Consider the following 20,141-nt stretch of genomic DNA (forward strand, 5'->3'; position numbering starts at 1 on the left):
AGTTCACAGAATAATAAACTCAACAGAAAGAAAAACTTGGATGAACATTGTTCTAATTGTGATTTAGTTTCAGTAAAAAGCCTGACTGTGTCTTTATTTTCGTTCCTCAGTTTTCTGATAACGGCCTGGTCCAGTTTCAGTCGTTGGCTGAGAACGAACAATACCTGCTCCCGTCTCCCTCTGCTGACGGTTTCCCTGGCGACATGAAAGTGCCACTATTGGCTGTCTTTTGGGATGACGGTGACCTCACCAAAGGCAGCGGGAAGCTGCACTATCAGGTCAGATGTAAACAAAGGCCAACGCTCGGAAAAATATGTTTTTTTTTTATTGGGGTTAATTTAAACCAATCAATCTTTACGATAATTGCATCGTTGTCGTTTGGTTCTTTTAGGAATATTCAGGACTGGATGCGTCAGATGTTTACTCCCAGATGGTTTTCAACCGCACAGCAGATGAAGTGACAAAGTTTGAGGGTTTGAAACGGAGGCCTCCGTTTTCCCCCGCCTGGATCCTGAAGATCACCTGGGAAAACGTGATGCCCGTCTCCTTCCAGAAGGTCAACCTGTCAGAGGTCAGGTCACCTTTAAAACCCTGACACAGAAACAATAACTACAAACATAAAATGTATTAAGCTCCTCACTAAATATTCATCTCTCATCACTAGAATAAATACAGTCTAGCATACTGAGGATTTAAACTGTGTTTCTTTTTATGTGACCTGCTTGTATTTTGATTCATAAAGATGTGAAGGAGCAGGGAGTGTTATTGTTTGGTTGTCCTACTTTAATGTAGGACAACCAAACAGTGCAATGTGAGATGTTTAAGGTGTCGGCTGGGAGAAAATGAATAAGTCATGGTTTCTGAACAGGTTTCCAGTTTGGAATCTGGTGCCACCTCGTGGCGTCTTAATGGGATTTGTTTCTGCCATTCGTCTTATTTTTTGCATTATCTGTCTGTGTAGATAGAAAAAAAGAAGTAAAGTTTTGCCAAAAAAATTTCTCAAAAACAGAATGTTTCTGAGCTTTAGAGAATAAACAGACATTTTTAGAATAATCTCAGAAATCTTCTAGAAAAAAACCCACAAACATTTCTGAGCTGCAAAAGCAACAAAATTACTAGAAAAAAACCCAGAGACTGAGATTAGTCTCAGAAACTTTCTAGAAAAAAAACATGGACATTTCTGAGTTTCAAAAGATGAAAACCTTCAACTTTCTCACATTTTTGAAACTTAAAAAATTCCCATTTTTTTTCTAGAAAATTTCTGATATAAATTTCTGACTCTTTACTCGCAAATTTTCGACTTTTGAAACTCGGAAACTTCCAAATTCTATTAATTTTCTTTAATAGAAAATTTGTGAAAGTTTTTTCTTGCACATTTTTGAGCTTTCAAACTCAAAAATTCCCACTTTTTTTCCAAAATAAAAATCCCGAGATTAATCTAAAAATGTTTTAGTTTTTTTTTTAGCAAATGTTTGACTTTTGTAGCTCAGAAATTTTCAAGTTTTTTCTAGAAGGTTTTTAGGTGGAAATGAACTCCTGTATTTTCCTGCTCTGCCTTTGCAGTGAAGTCTTACCTGTTCTATCTCTTGTATTGGATCCAATTTAAAGAGTTGCTAACCTTTGTAGCATTTGTTGAGTTTAAATGGTTTTCCTTTGCAGACCAACACCTTCCAGTGTATCTTGACAACAGATGGAGAGCGCTCCTTCGCCCTCCTGCGATACGGTCAGATGAAATGGGGACCTGGGCTGAGGAAGCATCACGATGCTCTGATCGGCTACACAGACGGAAAAACCACGTTCAAGGAGACCACAGAACCTCCAGGAAACCTGTTTGGGCGCGCAGGCAGATACAGACCCAATGAAGTTAAGGGAACACTGGGGAATCTCGGCCAGCTGGTGTATGATTTAACTGGACCAGTAGGGTCGGATGCAGATGCTGGGATCAAATGCCAGGCGTGGTCGAGGGGGGAGCCGGACCCGGCCGTGTGGACGGTGGGGCTGTCCTCCTGTCCCTGCACCCGCATGCAGGCTCTGGAGGACCTGGTGCTCCTGCTGGACCTCTCCGACCCGGGTGAGACCGTCCAGAAGCTGAGGGCTCAGCGGTGGACGGGCGCCTCTGGGCAGGTCTTTAGGTCGCTCCTGTCCAACCAGTATGGCGCCGGGAAGAGGTGCGTGTACGAGCCGGAAGGCGCCCTGCTGGCTGGGTTCAACGAGCGCTACTTCTACGGACAGAGCACGCAGAAACACGTCGGTAAGAGTCTCAGGCTGTTTTGGGTTTCCTGGTGAAAAAGTGGAGTGCAGATAACGAGTGGATGGTTTGTTGTTCCACTGGTAAATTTCACTGTAAAATAAATTAATATTTCATTACAGGAACATAACTAAACACGGGGAAATCTAACCTTTCATTTGGCGCATTCATTCAGCGGGGAAAAATCCAACGTTATTTGGGACCTTTTATGCAAATTTCCCTTCCATTTGAGTTTCTGCTGCTAGAAACAATCCAAGCGCTTAAAAAAAACATCCAACCGTTTTCTGGAAAACGAACCTTCCCAAAAACCTTTTGATTAAGTCAGAACTGGAAGGCGCTGACCCGTTACCTAGCAACCACAACAGAGCCGAGCCGAGCCCCATTACTTAGCAACCCGAGTCACCTGGTTTTAACGCTGCACAATGGCTGCTGGAAAAGACAAGTGTTTTGTTGTTGACATACCGTCCAGAAACCACTTGCTGCATTCTTGTTGCTTGTGCAGGAGGCTCCACTAATGCTCTTCAAAAATGTTGTCTAAATGTGTTTGCAGCCATTTTTACATGTGAGTGTAAACTCTGAGTTTGGGGGCGTGGCCAGCAGCAGCTTATTTGGATTTAAAGTGACAATACGCCCTAAAACAGCTCAAAGCAGAACTGACCAGACTGAAATCTCAGTATCTAAGGATGGTTTATAATGAACATGTTTCATATCAACCATACAAAACATTTGTTTTTTCTTTCCTCAAGGCTGATCTGCTCCCTGCTGTTCAGAGATAAACTGAATCATAGAGTTTTATGGTGTTTTCTTACTGGAAGAGTTGGCTTTAGATTTTGAGAGCTCTGTAAAAAAACAAAACAACAAAATATATTGTTGTTTTGTTAAAATCTGCAAAGCTTTAATACCCAGACATCTCGTCTGATCATCCAGCTAAAGCTGAGCATCTCTAAGAGACATAATTTCTCCAAATGTTTCCTTGCAGACGGGGATCTCCTCCCATTTCAGTGGTGTTGCATCGACTCTCCCCAGTGCCATCTCTACCTCAGAAAGAGACCTTTGGATCGCTGTCAGAGTTACGTCTCCAGCATTCGCAGCGGGGCAGCGCGGGGCACCGGTGAGGAATCCCCAGAAAAAAGTCTAAAACAAGCAAATTATCTGGTTTTCAGTCTTACTTTAAAATATTTCCCTACAGCGTTGGTGTACGGCGGTCTGCATTTCATCACCTTCGACGGGGCAGAGTACTCGTTTAAGGCCCTGGGGAAGTTTGTGATATTACGTCTCTCATCCGCCAGCGGCTCTAATATCTTCACCCTACAAGGACAGATTGAAAAGCTGCAGAGAGTCGCAGGAGGGATCACTGACGTCCCAGTGGTGGTGCGCATGGCCGCCTTCCACCAAGGCATCGGCAAGGTCAGGACGGGAACCACGGCAACGCTCGCAGTTTGGAAAAGTCATGCTGACCTCTGCGAATAATCCTTTTAACTCAGATTAAATCAGATTATTCAAACCTATTGGAGGCAAAGCTTTATGTGTTTCATTGGGATGTTATGTGATAGGCCAACACGATAAAAACAATACATGATTTTCACATAATTTGGACCAATTAAATGTGACAGTTTTGTTGAGCCACCAACTTCCACTGAATTTATACCTTTAAACCCGTTAAAGTACTGGTTCCATTGGCAGATTCTTTACCTTCGTCATGTTTTCTCATGTTATAAGTGAGAAAATCTGCCAGTTTTCATCAAGATTAAAGAATAATTTACTGAGATCAACCTCCTGTTTTTTGCTGAAAAGTTACTTGTAAGTTAGTTTTGTCTTATTTCAAGTCTGCCAAGATATTTACAGTAGGAACTCGACAACAAAAATATGTTGTACAATTTAGATTTTTTTGCAGTGTGAGGTAGATTATGAGGTCAGTATTGACATCTACAAAAGGAAATACAGTATTCCAGAATTTATTACCTTTTGTTCTAGTTTTAGTAAAGCAAAACTAACTTGTACCTGTATCTCTATCTAGTTTTAATGTTTATCTGTCATCCTCAGATTGACTGGAGATGCTCTGACAGAGCGAGCGGACTGCAGATTTTTGTGGATGATGCTGAATTCCCAGTCAGAATCGGTAACATGCGTCACACACTTTCAACATGCATGACTAAAATCTAATTTACAGATCTTAAGGAGAGCATCCCGTGCTTCTACCTGTCCTTCCAGGTGTTGTGTACGAGAACAAGCAGGGCTTTGCGGTGCGCTGTCTCTCGGTGAATCGCTGTGCAGCCGTCTACGCCAGCGGCCTCCGGGTGGTCGTCTGGCGAAGCGAAGGATACCGTCAGCTGGCGGCCATGGTGGAAGTCCCGGAGAACTTCTACAGACGCACCGTGGGTCTGATGGGGCTGTGGAGCGCCAACCGGTCCGATGACTTCCTCATGTCCAACGGGAAGGTCGTCCCCTCCCTGGGTCTCAACCCCCCTGAGGAGGAGCAGCTGAAGCAGTTTTGCATGTCCTGTGAGTAAAACATGGACTCAGTTTTCTGACAGTATTCCCAGTCCAACCTCAACCCAAACTCATCTGAAGTTAATTTCCAGTCTGAATTTATTTACCCACACAGTTAATGAGCTGCAGTGCCTCTGATTATCAGTGACTTAACAAAACTACGACTTCAGAAAGACATTTTAGGGTCTGATTGTAGTTTTCTGGCAGATCCCAGATTACCAATCTTTAAAAAGCTACACTGCAAAAACACAAAATCTTACCAAGTATTTTTGTTCTAGTCTGGTACAAATATCTTGGCGAACTTGAAATACAACAAAACTAACTTGGAAGTTATTTTTTAGCAAGATATAGTAGCTTGTTTTAGAGGATGTTTGTTTTACCCTGAACAGAGTTTTAAAAATGGTTTTTGTTGCTCACCAGCTGCGTTTGCTGGGGCTGAGCCCCCCTTGTCCTTAAACCCTAGTGACGCCCCTGCTGCTCACATCTCGCCCGTTTTCCAGGGGCGGTCCCGAACCCTGAGAACCTGCTGGTGTCTTCGTCTCAAAACGTCCCCCTGGCTTTGGACTCCACTGCGCTCCTGCTTCAACACCTCAGCCCTGCTGAGCTGGAAACACAGATGAGACTTTGCAAAAACAGCGTTGAGTGCGTTGAGGACAGCGTGGCGTCCGGCATCCCCGACCTGGGCCAGCGGGCTCTGGAGGCCCAGACTCAGTTCAGGAGCCTGGCTCTCCTCTTCGGTACATTTATCTGGCATTTCCAGAACTTGAAGTGCTTCTGCTTCTGCCTGAGCCTAACGCTGTGCGACATGTTTGTGATCTGGCAGGCAACATGCCGCCTGTAGTGACAGAGCCCGCTGTGATACACACAAAGGTCAACTCTCAGGTCAGCGTTCAAATTGTCGCTCAGGACCCAAACGGTGACCCCATCACCTACTCATTGCTATTCCCCTGGCCTCCAGAGGCTCGTGTTGGCAGTGGTGAGACACACACACACACACACACACACACATCCATCACTGTTAGTGATGGCATCACTGTTGACATTTGTTAGCCGGACGGAGAGGCCACTGCTGCTGAGTCACACGGACAGAGAGCCTCTTCCTACTGTGACAGCTGCGATGCGTAATTGGTATGTGTGTGATTTTCTCCTTCCCTTCCAGTGAACGGCTACCTGACATGGACACCGCGCAGCACTCAGCCTTACCAGCTGACTGTGAAGGTCAGCGACGGGCAGACAGGCTCCTTGTTCACCCCCGTCCTGCGAGTCTGCAACTGTCTTAACGGAGGAACCTGCCTGTATGACAACGTGGCTGAAAATCACCTGCAGGGAAAGTTTCAGGTACTGCATTCCTGGATTTAAGCTGTTATTTTTCCTTTTCTTCAAAAGACAAAGGTGAAAGTCTAAATTAAATTTTGAAACCGGAGGTGGCGGAGCTGTTGACTGTTTTAATGCTCAATTCCAATTTTTTTGTGAAATTTGATTTGTTTTTGCGTCGTCGACGATCACAAATTTTTGCAGGATGATAAATTTCACCAGACGTTATTGCAATAAACGAGAATATTGTTGTTTTGAGATTTTGGAAGTAACATAAAGGTAATGGCTCATTCTCAAAGATCGTTCTGTAGGACATCTTAAATGTCCAAAATAAGCAAAACAACAAAATTAATTATGAAGATTGTGTAAGCAAAATTGTACCATCAGCTAATTTGCTCATGTAGTAATACAAATACTTATTCTTTGTTTTTGTAAGTCATTGTAATCATAAAAATGGTGCAGTGAATATTAAACATTCATCAGCTTCCCTCCTTTAACTTTTGGAATGATAAAAATCTACTGTTGCCATGGTGATTCCCGCCCTTTTCGCAGTGGGCGTGTCCAAGTTCTGCTGGAATCCTTCAGTTTGTCCTGTTGCCTAGCAACCGTGGCAGCACTAAACACAAGCCATAGTAAACATGGAGCTTGAAATCTTGCTGAGTTTTCTTAATTTATTCAATTATTTGTTTAAACTAAATTATTTGTTTAAATTAAATATACTTTTACAAAAAGTATATTCAAAAAATGTTTATGACAAGAACATAAACCTAAAAACACAGCCTGTGTAAGCTTGTAACTTTTTATCTTTAGTGAAAGCAAAAATAAAGTGTTTCTTTAGATCAGCCTTGTTTCTGTTTTATTTCATTTCAGCCCTTAGTTTGTGACTCTAGTTTGTTTTATTTCTCGTGTCTAGTTGTGCTTTAGTTCAACTATCTTCCTTTTGTCCTCATTCTTTAGTTTTAGATTTATTTTCCAGTCGCCTGCGTACTCTCCGTCGCCCCCTGGTGGTTTTGCTCTGCTCTGGCTCCCTGTGTTCTCCTTTAGTTTTTCTAAGTTCTGATAGTCATGTTTTCATTAAAACATTCCCCATCTACAAGCTGCCTCTCTATATTTGGGTCCTTCATCAGCCAACCTACGTCATGGCAGAATCTTGGGGTATTTTGGTCTGTGAAGGAATTTAACAGTGTAGCAAAGACAAAACGCATCAAATAACATTAAGTGTGTTCATTAGTTTTCCAATAGGGCACCAAATCAATTGGTCTTTATTGAGAATGACACTACCAATAATTTAAGCTTAGAATTATCACAGTTTCTCAATTTGGGAAAAACCATCCAGTGGTGTAAAAAGTGTATGTTTTTGTCATTTTCTTTGTAATTTGCAGGTAGTCGGGTGCTTGTGCCCGAAGGGATACAGCGGGGCGTTCTGTGGAAACACAACAAACGTATGTCAGGGCAAGCCGTGTTTCAGAGGGGTGCAGTGCGACCCAAAGTCCGGCCCTGACCAGTTCAGCTGTGGGGACTGTCCTGACAACACCGTCTCCAACGACAAACAGGGATACAAATGCTTTGAGTATGGTCCGTAGTACATGATACATCATCTTTAGATGTCCCAGCCTGAGACCCGGTTCCTGTCCTCACCCTGGTTTCCTGGCGCTCCTCCTCAGACATGTGCAGCCCTCCTTTCCCCTTCCCGTGCCACCAGGATGCAGACTGTCTGTCCACCAAGCTCAGCTACTCCTGCACATGCAAACCTGGCTTCAGTGGAGACGGACACAACTGCACAGGTGCTTAATGTCGACCCGTTGCACAAGTATTTATACTCGGTTTACTCCATCGCTTTACAACTGCTGAGTTTATTTGTGGTCTGATGTGGAAGTGGAATAACAGTTGCAGTCTGTTTTGGTAATTTCTCATATAGTTTCCAGAGGCTGAACACTGAAAAAAACACAAAAGTATCAAGTATTAGTTTAGTTTATATGTAAATATCTTATTACACTTTAATTAAGACAAAACTTAACTTACATCTAGCTTAAATCAGAGCTTCTTTTGAGTCAGTACTTCTTTAATATTGATGAAAAGCTATTTGCAGATTATTTTACTTATGACATTTTTCCATTTTATATATTTGCTGAAAAGTTATTTGCAAGTCAGTTTCGTCTTATTTCCAGTGTACTAAGATATTTTCATAGAAACTAAACTAAAAATACTTGGTAAGATTTTGTATTTTTGCAGTGTAGGTGGGGAGGGTCTGCTGTAGCAGTCTGGGTTACAGTGCATTTGAAGAAGCCTCTGACTGAAGACATGCTGTTGGTGTGCAACAGTCCCATGGAGAGCAAAATTAGACTTGATTAATGAAAAATCCTTCTTAGAAGGAATTTCTTCTGTACAGAAAAGCTGCATTTATTCTGAAATTAAATTACACAAATTAATCAACTTCTGAAGGTGATTTTTTTATATTTCGGCTGATCAAAGTGAAAAGGACTGACTCTCATTTATTGTGTTTTCTTCTATTTGAGTTGATTTGTGACAGAAAGTCCCTCTAATACTCAAACATTTGCAGCTGTAATGTGATGAGACTCACAGCGTGGGCTAATGTTTCCCAGTATTCACATGTAATGAAGGTTTCGTTGCTCTTTGTGTTGCAGACGTGGATGAATGTGCGGAGCTCAAGCAATGTCAGAATGCCAAGTACGAGTGTGTGAACAGGCGCGGATCTTACGACTGCAAATGCAGATATGAAGACGGATGTGGTACGTACACTGATATTAACGGTAAATTACCAGCAAAAGGGATTTACTGAATAGACGACATTGACCATTTGAGAGGATCAGAGATTTTTAAAATAAAACAAAAATCACATGGAACGCTGTGATTCTGTTCATGGAACAATCTGTTCCGTCTGGGGTTGCTGTGATTGTTTTTTCAGGTTTGATTATTCTGATTATTTAGTCTCTTTCTTCGATTAGATCAGTCTTGTTTCTGTTTTACTTCAGTCCTTCTTAGAGTTTCCATGCTTGTTTCTTGTCTCTTCCTTGTTACTCTAGGTTAGTTATGTTTCTTAGATCCAGTTATTCTTTAGTGTTAAATTAATTTCCTTGCCCCTTTTGCCACTTTCTCTCTCTGCAACTCTGTCTTAATCTAATCTGATCTAATATAATCTGTTCATTGTTCAGTAGTCAGCCTTCCCATTACATATCCAACTCATTCTCAGTTCCTCCTGTTCAATCCAGTCGAATCCTGTTATTTCCTGGCTGTTTTTGCTCTCCTCTGGCTCCCTGTGTTCCCTGAGGTTTTTGTTCATTTTTTCATTAAAACGTTCAACATGCTCTCAGGTTTTTTCTGCATTTTGGTTCATCCACAAACTCACAATTCATGACACAATCTAACGAAACCAAAGGGATCAATTTTTATTTTGAAGCACATTGATTCAGTAAAGTTTTGTATCATACATGTTTTTTCTTTATTATAATCTTTATATGCGCTCATTGCCTGTTTTGTGTTTAATAATGTATCTATATGGATGATTGATTGATTGATGTTTAGTAGCTTCTGGTATAAGAAATTGACTTTTGAGAAAAATGTAAAGTTTTGAAATTTGGTGGCGTGGCGTCCAAACGTTTGTCATGAGGCCCAAAATCGTTAAGCTGCAGCGATTTGCCTCTGAGTAAAAAAAGGTCAATAATTATGGTTCTAGTTTCTCCAAAATTAACATTAATTAAAACATTGATAAATGGGAATTCAACAGTGATGCCATCACTAACAGTGATGGGAATTTTGCATTGTTTTTTTAAGATGTTACTTAACATCTTATTTAACTTAAGATGTTAATTAAGGTCCGAGGGCCACAAATGGCCCCCGCGCCGCACTTTGGACACCACTCCGATAGACTACATAAGATTTTTGTCTTCAAACGACTCATTTTCAATCAAATTTTGTTTGTCAATACATGACAAGAACAATTTAAACTCCAGAATGAAATAAATATTTATTCAGTAGTTTATTTCGATTCGAAGAAAGTAGCTCACAGTCGGAACCGTCTTTGATTTTTGTTTTGTCTTTTATGCAGGTAACTCTACGAATCCTCCAGGTTTGGGCTCCTAGCAGCACCTTCGTTACTGTAGCTCTGTCTGTCTTTCAGAGACGTTTGTAAGTTTCTCTACCTTTGCATCTGTTCAGGGTACAACATGTTCAATCTGTCCATGAGCTGGACGGACGAGAAAACGGAGCGACTCGCGCAGGTGTGTGATCAGGCTCTGACTTCCCCCCATCGCACTGGTAGTTTCTGCTTGACGGCAAAGTGATGGTTGAATGTTTTCCTCAGCTTTCCTCAGCCCTGACCGACGGTTTCGATAACAAGTTCTACAACATCAGTCAGAAAAATGAATCCAACCCGGGCATGGAAGAGTACCGGCTGGCCGTGTCCAGCGACACGCCCCACTGGTACATCCGGGACTACCTGACCCGAGTCGGCCGATACTACGGCATCAAATCGGTGCAAGTTGATGGTAAAATACTTCTGTGTTGCTCAAAACATAGTAAACAACAGAGCAGAGCTACTTACATTTATTCAGCTACATTTGTTTGACACTTTTAGGAGTATTTTTACTACTCTGCACATTTTACTTTTACTTGAGTAATTTTTTTACAAAATATTTCTACTCTTGGTCAAATTTCTGGATTTTCTACCCACTGAATGAAAAACTAGCACATTTTAACCAAACATCCACCAGACAGACACACACCTGCAGTTTCTGTTAAAGTTTTAGCAGTTTTTTTATTGGAAGAAACTGATTTAGAAAAAATTAATTTTGCCTGATTTTGTTATTTTTAATAATTTTTGTCAATTTGGTCTCGTGGCGTCCAAACGTTTGTCATGAGGCCCAAAATCGTTAAGCTGCAGCGATTTGCCTTTTAGTAAAAAAGGTCAGTAATTATGGTTCTAGTTTCTCCAAAATTAACATTAATTAAAAACATTGATAAATGGGAATCTTTTTTTGCATTGTTTTTTAAAGATGTTACTTAACATCTTATTTAACTTAAGATGTTAATTAAGGCCTGAGGGCCACAAATGGCCCCCGCGCCGCACTTTGGACACCACTCCGATAGACTACATAAGATTTTTGTCTTCAAAACCACCAGACAGACACACACCTGCAGTTTCTGTTAAAGTTTTAGCAGTTTTTTTTATTGAAAGAAACTGATTTAGAAAAAATGTATTTTGCCTGATTTTGTTATTTTTAATCATTTTTGTCAATTTGGTCTTTAAAATACCAAAATGTCCTCTTAACTTTACATTTTGTTCCGTTTTGCTTTTAAATATTAAATGATTGATAATTTGATCAGTTACTCAGTATTTGAGTTGACTTTTTACCTCCTACTTTTTATTTTTACTTGAGTAGAAATGTGGTGAAGTACTGATGCTCTTACTGGAGGATAAGTTGTGGGTTCTCTGCACACGTCACAAAACAACAAACCATGAAGTTGCACTGCAAAAACACAAAACATTATCAGGTATTTTTGGTGAAACTATCTTAGTTTTGTCTTATTTCAGATGTACTAAGGTATTTGCAGTAGAAAATAGGCCAAAAATACTTGATAAGATTTTGATTTGCTGCTTCACTGTGATTCTGTAAACAGATTTAGATGAGTGCAAGGCCAAGGAGGCGGGTTGTGTCCCAGCGGCTGTGTGCACCAACACCTACGGAGGCTACATGTGTGTCTGCAATGGCACTGTTGTGGACGGAGGCCAGTCCTGTATCACTGGTGAGTTTACTGGAAAAAGCTAAACCCGACGACGTCTCAGTGGAACTACCACTAAAAAGTTTGTTCACTTCAGTAATTCAGCTCACATCATCCTGGTTAGCAGGAAAATGGAGGAGAGAAAGAGGAGGAGCTTCTTAAAGAGACAGAGGCCCAATTTCAAGGCGTCAAATTGAAAAGTCTCTTTTAAGTCATGTTTGATGTATGCAGCATTTTTATAACATCTGAAGGAGACATAATTCCCTGATTGTGCTATAAAATGGAACATTTTAAAATGGAAAATGCACATTAGCTTATCCGCTAAAAAAAACAACTAATTTATGCAATAATTCATGCAAAAGGAGCCCTGACCAAGAATTAGGGTGACATTATTTATACGTCAACATTTCTGTATTAAAAACCTTTTTTTACTCAGAGGGAGACCAGTCAACGTTCATTTCTAGTTTTGTCATCAGCTGCAAAATCATCAAAGTAATGATTATAAATATGATCAAAATACGAGTTTGAATTACATTAACTTTGCAATGCAGTTCTGATTTCTCTGCATTCATTAAAATAATAACTGTGTGGCTTTGACGTTGTTTTGTTTTTCTCTCCCAACCAGCCGAGCGATCAGCGAGGTCTGAACCGAATGTGGACCTCATTCTGGGTTTGGTTCTGGGCATCGGCATTCCTCTGCTCCTGCTGCTGCTGCTGGCCGTTCTGCTCTGCCTCTGCTGCTGCAAGAAGACGGTTTCTGGAGAGTGAGTAGCATTAGCAGGAAGCCGACCTTACAGTTTTTAACTAGGACACAGCTTTCAAAGCAGACTGAACAAAAAATGGCTGCTGAGGTGCTTTTAATGTGGGAGAGGATTAGAGCCACTGGAAAAAATGATTTATGAATTTGGACTTTAATCTACTGAGATTAAAAGTTGGAGTTCTAGAAAAAAAGTCAAAATTCTGAAAAAAATTTAGAATTCTGATAAAATGTCAAAATTGTGAGGAAAAAAATAAAAACTTTTAGGAAAGAAGTCAGAATTCTGACATTTTTTCTAAGTGGGTTTTAGTGTCGTTTATATTTTAATGATCATACAGATAAAAAAAAATGTTTGACTCCAGTTTATGGGAATCCCATTCTGCAGCAATCCCTAATTGTTCTCACTATGCAGAGCAGACTTCAGGCGGTCCAGTCTGCGTTTAGCTGAGTCGCCTCCAAACCTGCATACCGGCAAACATCCTGCAGCCTGATTGGCCCGGAAAGCTGGCAGTAACGGAGCTCTGAATGTCAAGCGACCGGGATATAAACCCGGTTTTGGGTGGGTCAGAAGATCCTCGGGGCGGGGGGGAGATGAGGTTCATGCAGAGCGTTGGAGAATAAACTGCTGTGAAGGCACACAAATTCACGACTGTATTTCACGGTACAGTAGTGAAATTGGCCGGGCTGGAAGCGTTTCTTCTTCCCAGAAACTAGAGGCTGTAAATCCCGTCTGCTGCAGCTCCAGCTCCAGCTCCAGCCTCCTCCCGTTTAATTTCTCAGTCGGAGGACAAACTGCCCACTCTATTACTATATTAAACTAAACACTTCCTACTAACAGCCTTGTGCGAGTTATGAAACTTTTATTCCACACAAGACTATTTGAGGAGGCATTGCTTGGTAAAGCAGAGCCATAAAAAGGATCATGGATGGATGGATGGATGGATGGATGGATGGATGGATGGATGGATGGATGGATGGATTGAGGGAGGGAGGTAGGGACGGACGGACGGATGGATGGATGGCAGATGATTGACGGACGGAGGGATGGATGGATGGATGGATGGACGGATGGATGGATGGATGGATGGATGGATGGAGGTAGGGACGGACGGACGGACGGATGGATGGACAGATGATTGACGGACGGAGGGATGGATGGATGGATGGATGGACGGACGGACGGGTGGATGGACGGACGGACAGATGATTGACGGACGGAGGGATGGATGGATGGATGGATGGATGGATGGATGGATGGATGGATGGATGGATGGATGGATGGATGGATGGATGGACGGACGGACGGACGGATGATTGACGGACGGAGGGATGGATGGATGGATGGATGGATGGATGGATGGATGGATGGACGGACGGACGGACAGATGATTGACGGACGGAGGGATGGATGGATGGATGGATGGATGGATGGACGAACAGACAAACTGTTTTCTTCCGAGCCAAATAAAATAGCAAAATCAGTATAATTTACCTATTTTAGCTTAGTTGAAATGTTTAGCTTAGCTTTAGCTTAGCATGATGTAGCTTATTTTGACGTCTCAGTTTCTTATCTGATTTTATTCGAGTCTCTTCTTTCATCTAGTTGCTCTGGTTTTTAGTTAAAGCTGCTTTTTATTTGATCTCAGCTGGACTTTCTGTCACCTATTAGCCTGATTATTTCTGTTGATTTTAAGTTTAGCTAAGCTAAGTAGCTAAGTGTAGTTTGTGACAGTCGCCTGGAGAAAATATTTCATTGGTTTTCTTTGGTTATGAGTTAATTATTTCACAGTTAGTTTAATTAAACTGCACTTTGTTTAATTATTTTATCTGGACTTAAATTTCCCAAACCTCTCGTGTTTTTCTTAGAGTCTGTTTCAAGCTTAGCTTAGCTTAGCTTAGCTTTTCTTTCATTTGGTTTGTTTGGTTTAGTTTAGTTTGCTCTATATTGGCTAAACTAACTTAAACAAAGCTTGATGTTAGTTTTATTAACCTCTGTTGTTACTTATCAGCATAGCCTTTTATCTCACGTTGCTTTAGTTTAATTAATCTAATCTACATTTATTTTAACATAATTTATTTTATTTTGTTTATAGATGCCTATCTCAAGTTGTTGTAGGTTTTAATTGAAATCTTAATGTATAAGTGAACTTTTACGTATAATTGGACACAAATTGTCTGTTAATAAGCAGAGGTTGTGCTTATTACGAGTATTTTGCCTCCTTCAGTTTAAAGCCTCTTGTGTTTTTTCCGTTGTGTTTTGTAACGTGTCCTTAGCAGCAAAGTGCTGCTGAATGTGTGCAGATGTGCGGCATCTGGACCAGGTGCTAGTGGGCCGCAGAGACGCCTAATCCCCCCGACGACTGGCCTCCTTTTTCCGCTTTCACTCAAACACACTCCAGGTCCAACAATGCCGTCTGCGGCAGCGTTGTCGGATCACCTTAGATGAGCAGGCAGGAAAATAAAACCCACTAATTCTGTTTAAAAAAACAACAACTAGGGTCCACTCACATTTTCTGAGAAAGCCGTGACTAAAGAGCAAAGAATCCGATGATGCCTCTGCAAAGTCATTTCACAAGTTGCGTTGTCTTTGTTTTTAGTTTATCGTGGGATGATTAAGCAGCAGACTGACTGCGCCTCGTTATCCAGAGGGACATTCTGCTCATATTTACGCAGAGAGCAGCGGTAATAATGCGTTTTAACTGCATCAAATAAGAAGCATTCAGATGTGAGCTCCATGTTTTTAATCAGCTTTAGCCCCAGATCTCAGGATCTTTCAACTCTCTGGGTATCTGGGCTAGAAGAGGCATGAATGTGCATGAGTCACTGTTGCTCATTCGAACATTTCCATAAACCATCATGATAATATTATCTGTTGTATGAGAAACGGCAATAAACACCACCAGGCCATTCAAACCACATGGAAATATAAGACTTATTATTCAAAGGAGTAGACGGACGACCACGATACAAACAAAACCTTTTTAGCCCAAATTGCAGATATTATTCCTGAACTCTGCAGCTCACAGAAAGGTGAATAACATTCTGTGTTTATGTGATTTAAAGGAAATTACACCATGATAAATGATTTTAAAATGATTATTTTTTTCCCTGCGCAATTCAACCAACTCATCACAGTCAGGTCAGGATAAAAAACAAAACAAAAACAAAGTGCATAAAGTTAAAGTAAAGCTTGTATAAAGATGATTCTGATCCAGTTCCAGGTTTCATTCTTCTGCAGTTGCATCAGTTGTAGTTAATCTGAATCACCAGAAACAAAAGATGGAGCTCCTTTTAGGATTTTCCTGCCATTTAGACCCTTGGATCCTTCAGCTGAACACAGAAACTGTTCAATAGTATCAGTCAGAAAAAGGGTACAAAAAAAAGCAGAACAACACCTTAACACTTCGGTCACCTGAAGAGGGCAGTGGACAAGACATTTAGAAATATTTTGCAAACTGGAGTAAATAGATTTACCTGAGGCAACATGTGGCAAAAAGACTTAAAGCTGCAGTACGTAACTTTTACAAAACTGTGCTTGTTTCCATATTTGTTAAAACTGTGATCAGACTGCCGTCTCCTCCACCTCCTCTCTGAGCTGTCTGAAGACATGCACAGAAAACAACTGTCAATCAACCTTGTGTACTCGCTGCTAAATGTGCTAATGGCGGAGAAACAACTCACCATTACAGGAAAACTGTTTATCCACCATCATCAGTGATCAAGCTAACTAGCTTTAGCATTTGTGAAAGAGTATGTTGTGGTGAATTAGCTGTAGCTTAGCAGATAGCAGGAGGGGATGGGCAGTGCCACAATCAGGGGTGATTGACAGCGCTAAGACCCGCCTCTTGACTCTGATTGGTTGTTTCTAGTTAGCACTGGGAGAAGACAAGAGAGCTGCAAACTGTGATAACATTGTCTCAACAAAAAATATTTTTTATAAAAGTTACTGCAGCTTTTAAGCTAAAATTTAATATAAAGATGCTTCAAAACATTATTTTCCACATATAATTATACTTGTTAAACTAGATTATTGTAGTTTTTTTTTGTTTTTACATCTTCCACTGTTTGTAATTTAGCTAAATTGCCCGGGATTCGTGCCACATTAAAGGTGGAAAAGGTTTAGAAATCTTTGTTTTACTCCTGGTTCCTGCTGTCTTGCAGCCTCCCCCACCTGATGCCAGACCACATCCAGCAGCTGCACAACCCCCCACCCTTCAACTACGCCGACCCGGCCCTGCAGTACATGAGCCACTGCAGCCCTCGGATCTTAGACAACGTCACGCCCCGGCAGCGGCCCAGATAGCGACACCCGCGGCTTAATAACGGCGACACAAGCACTTTCCCTGACATAGTACCAGATAATAACGCTGGGGGTGAATGTTATTTATATTTACTTGAACACCCAGTTGAATCTGCAAAGCTGAATTATTTTTCATTTTCTGATCAACGGTTTTCAATTTGTCTGACCCAGCAGAAGCCGCCGATGTCTTGGCAGGAAGTGTTGATTAAAAGTAAAACACTGCAGGGCTCTTTATCTTCCAGTTAGTGGCTAGCCAGCAGTAGCATTTGTCAGAGTATCAGGTGTCAGATTCACATAGGATTTTAATCTACGGGGATCATTATTCCAATACACCAGTCCATAAAAAGGTGCTACCGTTTTCTGGAAACCGTTCACGCAAAGTTGAGTTTCAAACTCTTGAGTTATTGTTTGTAGCTAAATTGCATCCTAGTTCATTTTCCATATCAGAGTGTTAGCTGGAAGCTGCACTGCAAGTAAAAAAAACATGTAAATATATTGTAAAATATTAATAAAAAAATGTCCCATTCAAGAAAATGTAACTGTGGAAATCATTTCAAGAACAAACTGCTGATGCAGCGTTGAATTGATGCTGGAAATTAATTCAATATTAATGCTGGGAGAAACGTTTCTTCCTGGAGGCTGATGAGCAGCAAAGAGCTTATGCTTTTATCCTTTCAGCCTTAATTAATAATCTTTAAACATCAAGGCAAACGTAAATAAGTTTGTTCACATTAAATATAAAAGTAATAAAAATGAAGAACTCAAAGATATTTAAATCCAAGGTGTTACGAGGCCTATTAAACAGAAAACTAGTTTATTTATTTCACGCAAAACTTGCACACTAATGTGAAGGTATTCTTAGTTTATGCATGAATTATGCATACCACTACAGTGACCTTCATAATTATTGATATCCTCCTTGTAAAAATGTGTAAAAAGTCTTAAAATAAATTAATCTTTTATTGCAGTAGTATAATCTCAAACTAAAAATGTAATAAAAAGCCGATCAATTATCTGGCATCAACAGTTTGTACATCTCCTCTTCAGTTGACGCCACTTTTGTTGTTTTGTTTTTGTTTTGCTAGGTTTCAGACGTGAGATGATCGTGGAAAAACGTTGATTTCGTCTCAGGTGATGAATTGTTTCAGTGTGGATTTGATGTCCTGGACATTTTTGCTGAAAGACCCATGAAAAACCCACTTTTATCTTTTCCTGGTTGTTTTTATATTGAAAACATCTTGGTAATTACAAAAACAATTCATCATAACATTTCTTAGGAAGATAAAACAGTCCCACAGCATCACAGATTCTCCACTGTACTTTAATGTAAGTAAGAACTGGAGATAAAGATCTGTGGTATAGAGTATTTCTAGCCAAAGAAAAAACAATCTAATCGTAAAATCCTAGTTATATAGAATTTACTTTAACTCCAAAATCCATCAACATATTTGGTATATTTGCTAGATGACTTTCATGATGGCATAACAAAACATAACGTTGCTTGTTTCATGTACTGTTTTTATGGTGTAAAGCAACTTTAAACTGCCTTGTTGCTTAAATACGCTCTACAAATAAACGTTACTTGACCTGAAACCTGCCATGCTTGATTAATGTAGTCTTCTCTCACTCAAGATAAGCTATGGTTAGCTAACCTAACCGTTAGGTAGGCCAGATTCTGATAGCTAACCTAGCTAACGGCCACTTCACAATCTGTTCCGGAAGCACAATCCGTGATTCTCTTTAAATCACAATAATATTTTTACAGTAACTTAGAAAAGAAATAAAAAATACTTTCTCTGGAAGTATTTCTTTAGCACATGCGCTTATTAGATGATGGTACAGATCGTGACAGGCGCTAACCGTTGGCTATGTTAGCTAACCTAAACCGAGCTAGGCGTAGCTAATGGTTAGTTTTTTTATTTTGAAGAAATAACATTACATAGAAGATCTTCAACATAGTGAGGAATATCAGAATGCAATAATATAAAATAACCACAAACTTGCAATCCAAAAAGTAAGATAAAGTAAAAAAAAAAAAAAAGTTAAATAAATGTATAGATAATGGGCACCTTTCAGTCTGTACAAAAATTCTATTAATTAAGTGCCAAAATACATTCAAATACTTATAATGGTCTGTTACAGCTAAAAAATGTTTTAAAGTATAACATGAATCTGCTAATGAGATAAAGTTAAGTTTCTGAAGAAGAGTTATTGTCTTTAAGGCATCACGTTTTTAAGTCAATTTCTTTAAAATCATTGAATGAGGGAGATTTTTTCACTCTATTTACTCTTGTGGACACAATATTTTACTAGATTTACTATACATTTTATCCGAAGAAAAACCTGAATTGTTTTTCTTGTTGTTAGCTAGCAACCGTTAGCTAGGTTGCTAGCTAACGGTTAGCTAAGGTTAGCAAGAACAGATTACTAGCTGACAGTCTGATCAGAATATTCGATTTAAAATGCTCGGCAAGACTTATTTGTGACAACAGCTGCAGATGATAAACTGCTTGTGATGTACACATTTTGTTTGAACTGAGAAAGTATTAGTAGTTACCATAATTTTTTAATCCTCAGCACCACTCTTCAGGTCTGCTCCAGCTCCCTGCAGTTCCTTGTCTGGTCAGCAGGTGTCCCCGCTGAGTCGCTCTCTTGAGGAAGATCAATTAGACTTGTTTATGAGTGGGGTTTCAGCAGAGACGCAGCACTCGCGCAGCCTCCGGCCCCACGAGCAAGCGCACACATCTAACGAGGCACCTGCTCTCTGCAGCCTTGATCTGAAGTGGCCACAGCATGCGGCGAGCCTGCTGACCCCTGCAGAATGAGATCATCCGAGAGGGGCGCGGGCAGCGCGGCGGCCCTGCAGGTCCCTGCCTCTGCAGAGACGGACGCTCCGGCTGAGGTCAAGGACTGGAGAGCTGGATCTATCTTTTCTTTACTGTTGCTTACTAAATTGTGCATTTTGCACACAAGTAGCGCGACCCATCCTCTATTTCTGTTGCTGTAGTTAAAGCTGCAGCTTGTAGCTTTTATACAAAAAAAATGCTATCTTTAGAAAATGGTTAAAACCGTCACCATGACATGACAGATACAGTTAATTTGTGCTGCTATTGACATCTGAAAAAAAGCACAGCTCTCAACCAAAAAACAACCAATCAGAGCCAGGAGGAGGGTCTTAGCGCTGTCAATCAACATTGTGAGATGAGCTAATGGTGGAGAAACAACAAACAGATTATCTGGAGGAAATCGAGCTACTCTGCCTTCTCCCAGTGCCAACTAGAAACAACCAATCA

The 20,141-nt window shown here is 40.6% G+C and overlaps 1 protein-coding gene and 1 long non-coding RNA gene across 9 annotated transcripts in view; one reads left to right on the top strand and one right to left on the bottom strand.

The window, feature by feature from the left end:
• The window catches only part of LOC103477334 (uncharacterized), a 39,467-nt gene extending 22,085 nt beyond the window's left edge, over positions 1-17,382 (top strand). Inside the window, exons 9-27 of one of the 4 annotated variants that reach the window (XM_081616090.1) lie at positions 111-278; positions 392-571; positions 1,660-2,251; positions 3,228-3,359; positions 3,438-3,655; positions 4,292-4,367; positions 4,460-4,750; positions 5,239-5,475; positions 5,562-5,714; positions 5,898-6,076; positions 7,435-7,627; positions 7,717-7,836; positions 8,698-8,802; positions 10,119-10,139; positions 10,229-10,290; positions 10,374-10,557; positions 11,690-11,815; positions 12,417-12,555; positions 16,710-17,382. In XM_081616090.1, coding sequence (XP_081472216.1) covers positions 111-278; positions 392-571; positions 1,660-2,251; positions 3,228-3,359; positions 3,438-3,655; positions 4,292-4,367; positions 4,460-4,750; positions 5,239-5,475; positions 5,562-5,714; positions 5,898-6,076; positions 7,435-7,627; positions 7,717-7,836; positions 8,698-8,802; positions 10,119-10,139; positions 10,229-10,290; positions 10,374-10,557; positions 11,690-11,815; positions 12,417-12,555; positions 16,710-16,851 — 3,318 coding nt within the window. In that variant the 3' untranslated portion in view covers positions 16,852-17,382. Of the gene's footprint in view, positions 1-110; positions 279-391; positions 572-1,659; positions 2,252-3,227; positions 3,360-3,437; positions 3,656-4,291; positions 4,368-4,459; positions 4,751-5,238; positions 5,476-5,561; positions 5,715-5,897; positions 6,077-7,434; positions 7,628-7,716; positions 7,837-8,697; positions 8,803-10,118; positions 10,140-10,228; positions 10,291-10,373; positions 10,558-11,451; positions 11,564-11,689; positions 11,816-12,416; positions 12,556-12,960; positions 13,512-16,709 lie in introns of those variants that run through there. The other 3 variants (XM_081616092.1, XR_014091060.1, XM_081616091.1) reach the window with 3 other exon arrangements.
• Positions 303-19,611, bottom strand: LOC103477333 (uncharacterized). Of its 5 annotated transcripts, XR_014091063.1 has the most exons (9): positions 19,406-19,611; positions 5,156-5,342; positions 4,623-4,748; positions 4,448-4,553; positions 3,469-3,556; positions 3,287-3,382; positions 1,856-2,222; positions 1,575-1,775; positions 303-562 (listed from the first exon to the last, which is right to left on the bottom strand). It is a non-coding gene; the product is annotated as an uncharacterized LOC103477333 (long non-coding RNA). The 5 variants fall into 5 exon arrangements; XR_014091062.1 differs by lacking the exons at positions 3,287-3,382; positions 3,469-3,556 and adding an exon at positions 7,691-7,789; XR_014091065.1 differs by lacking the exons at positions 3,287-3,382; positions 3,469-3,556 and having other exon boundaries at positions 1,619-1,775.
• Between the last annotated feature and the right edge of the window lie 530 nt (positions 19,612-20,141).

Source organism: Poecilia reticulata, chromosome 15, assembly GCF_904066995.2.
Source record: "Poecilia reticulata chromosome 15, P_reticulata-male-v2, whole genome shotgun sequence".
In the NCBI taxonomy this organism is placed as follows: Eukaryota; Metazoa; Chordata; class Actinopteri; order Cyprinodontiformes; family Poeciliidae; genus Poecilia; species Poecilia reticulata.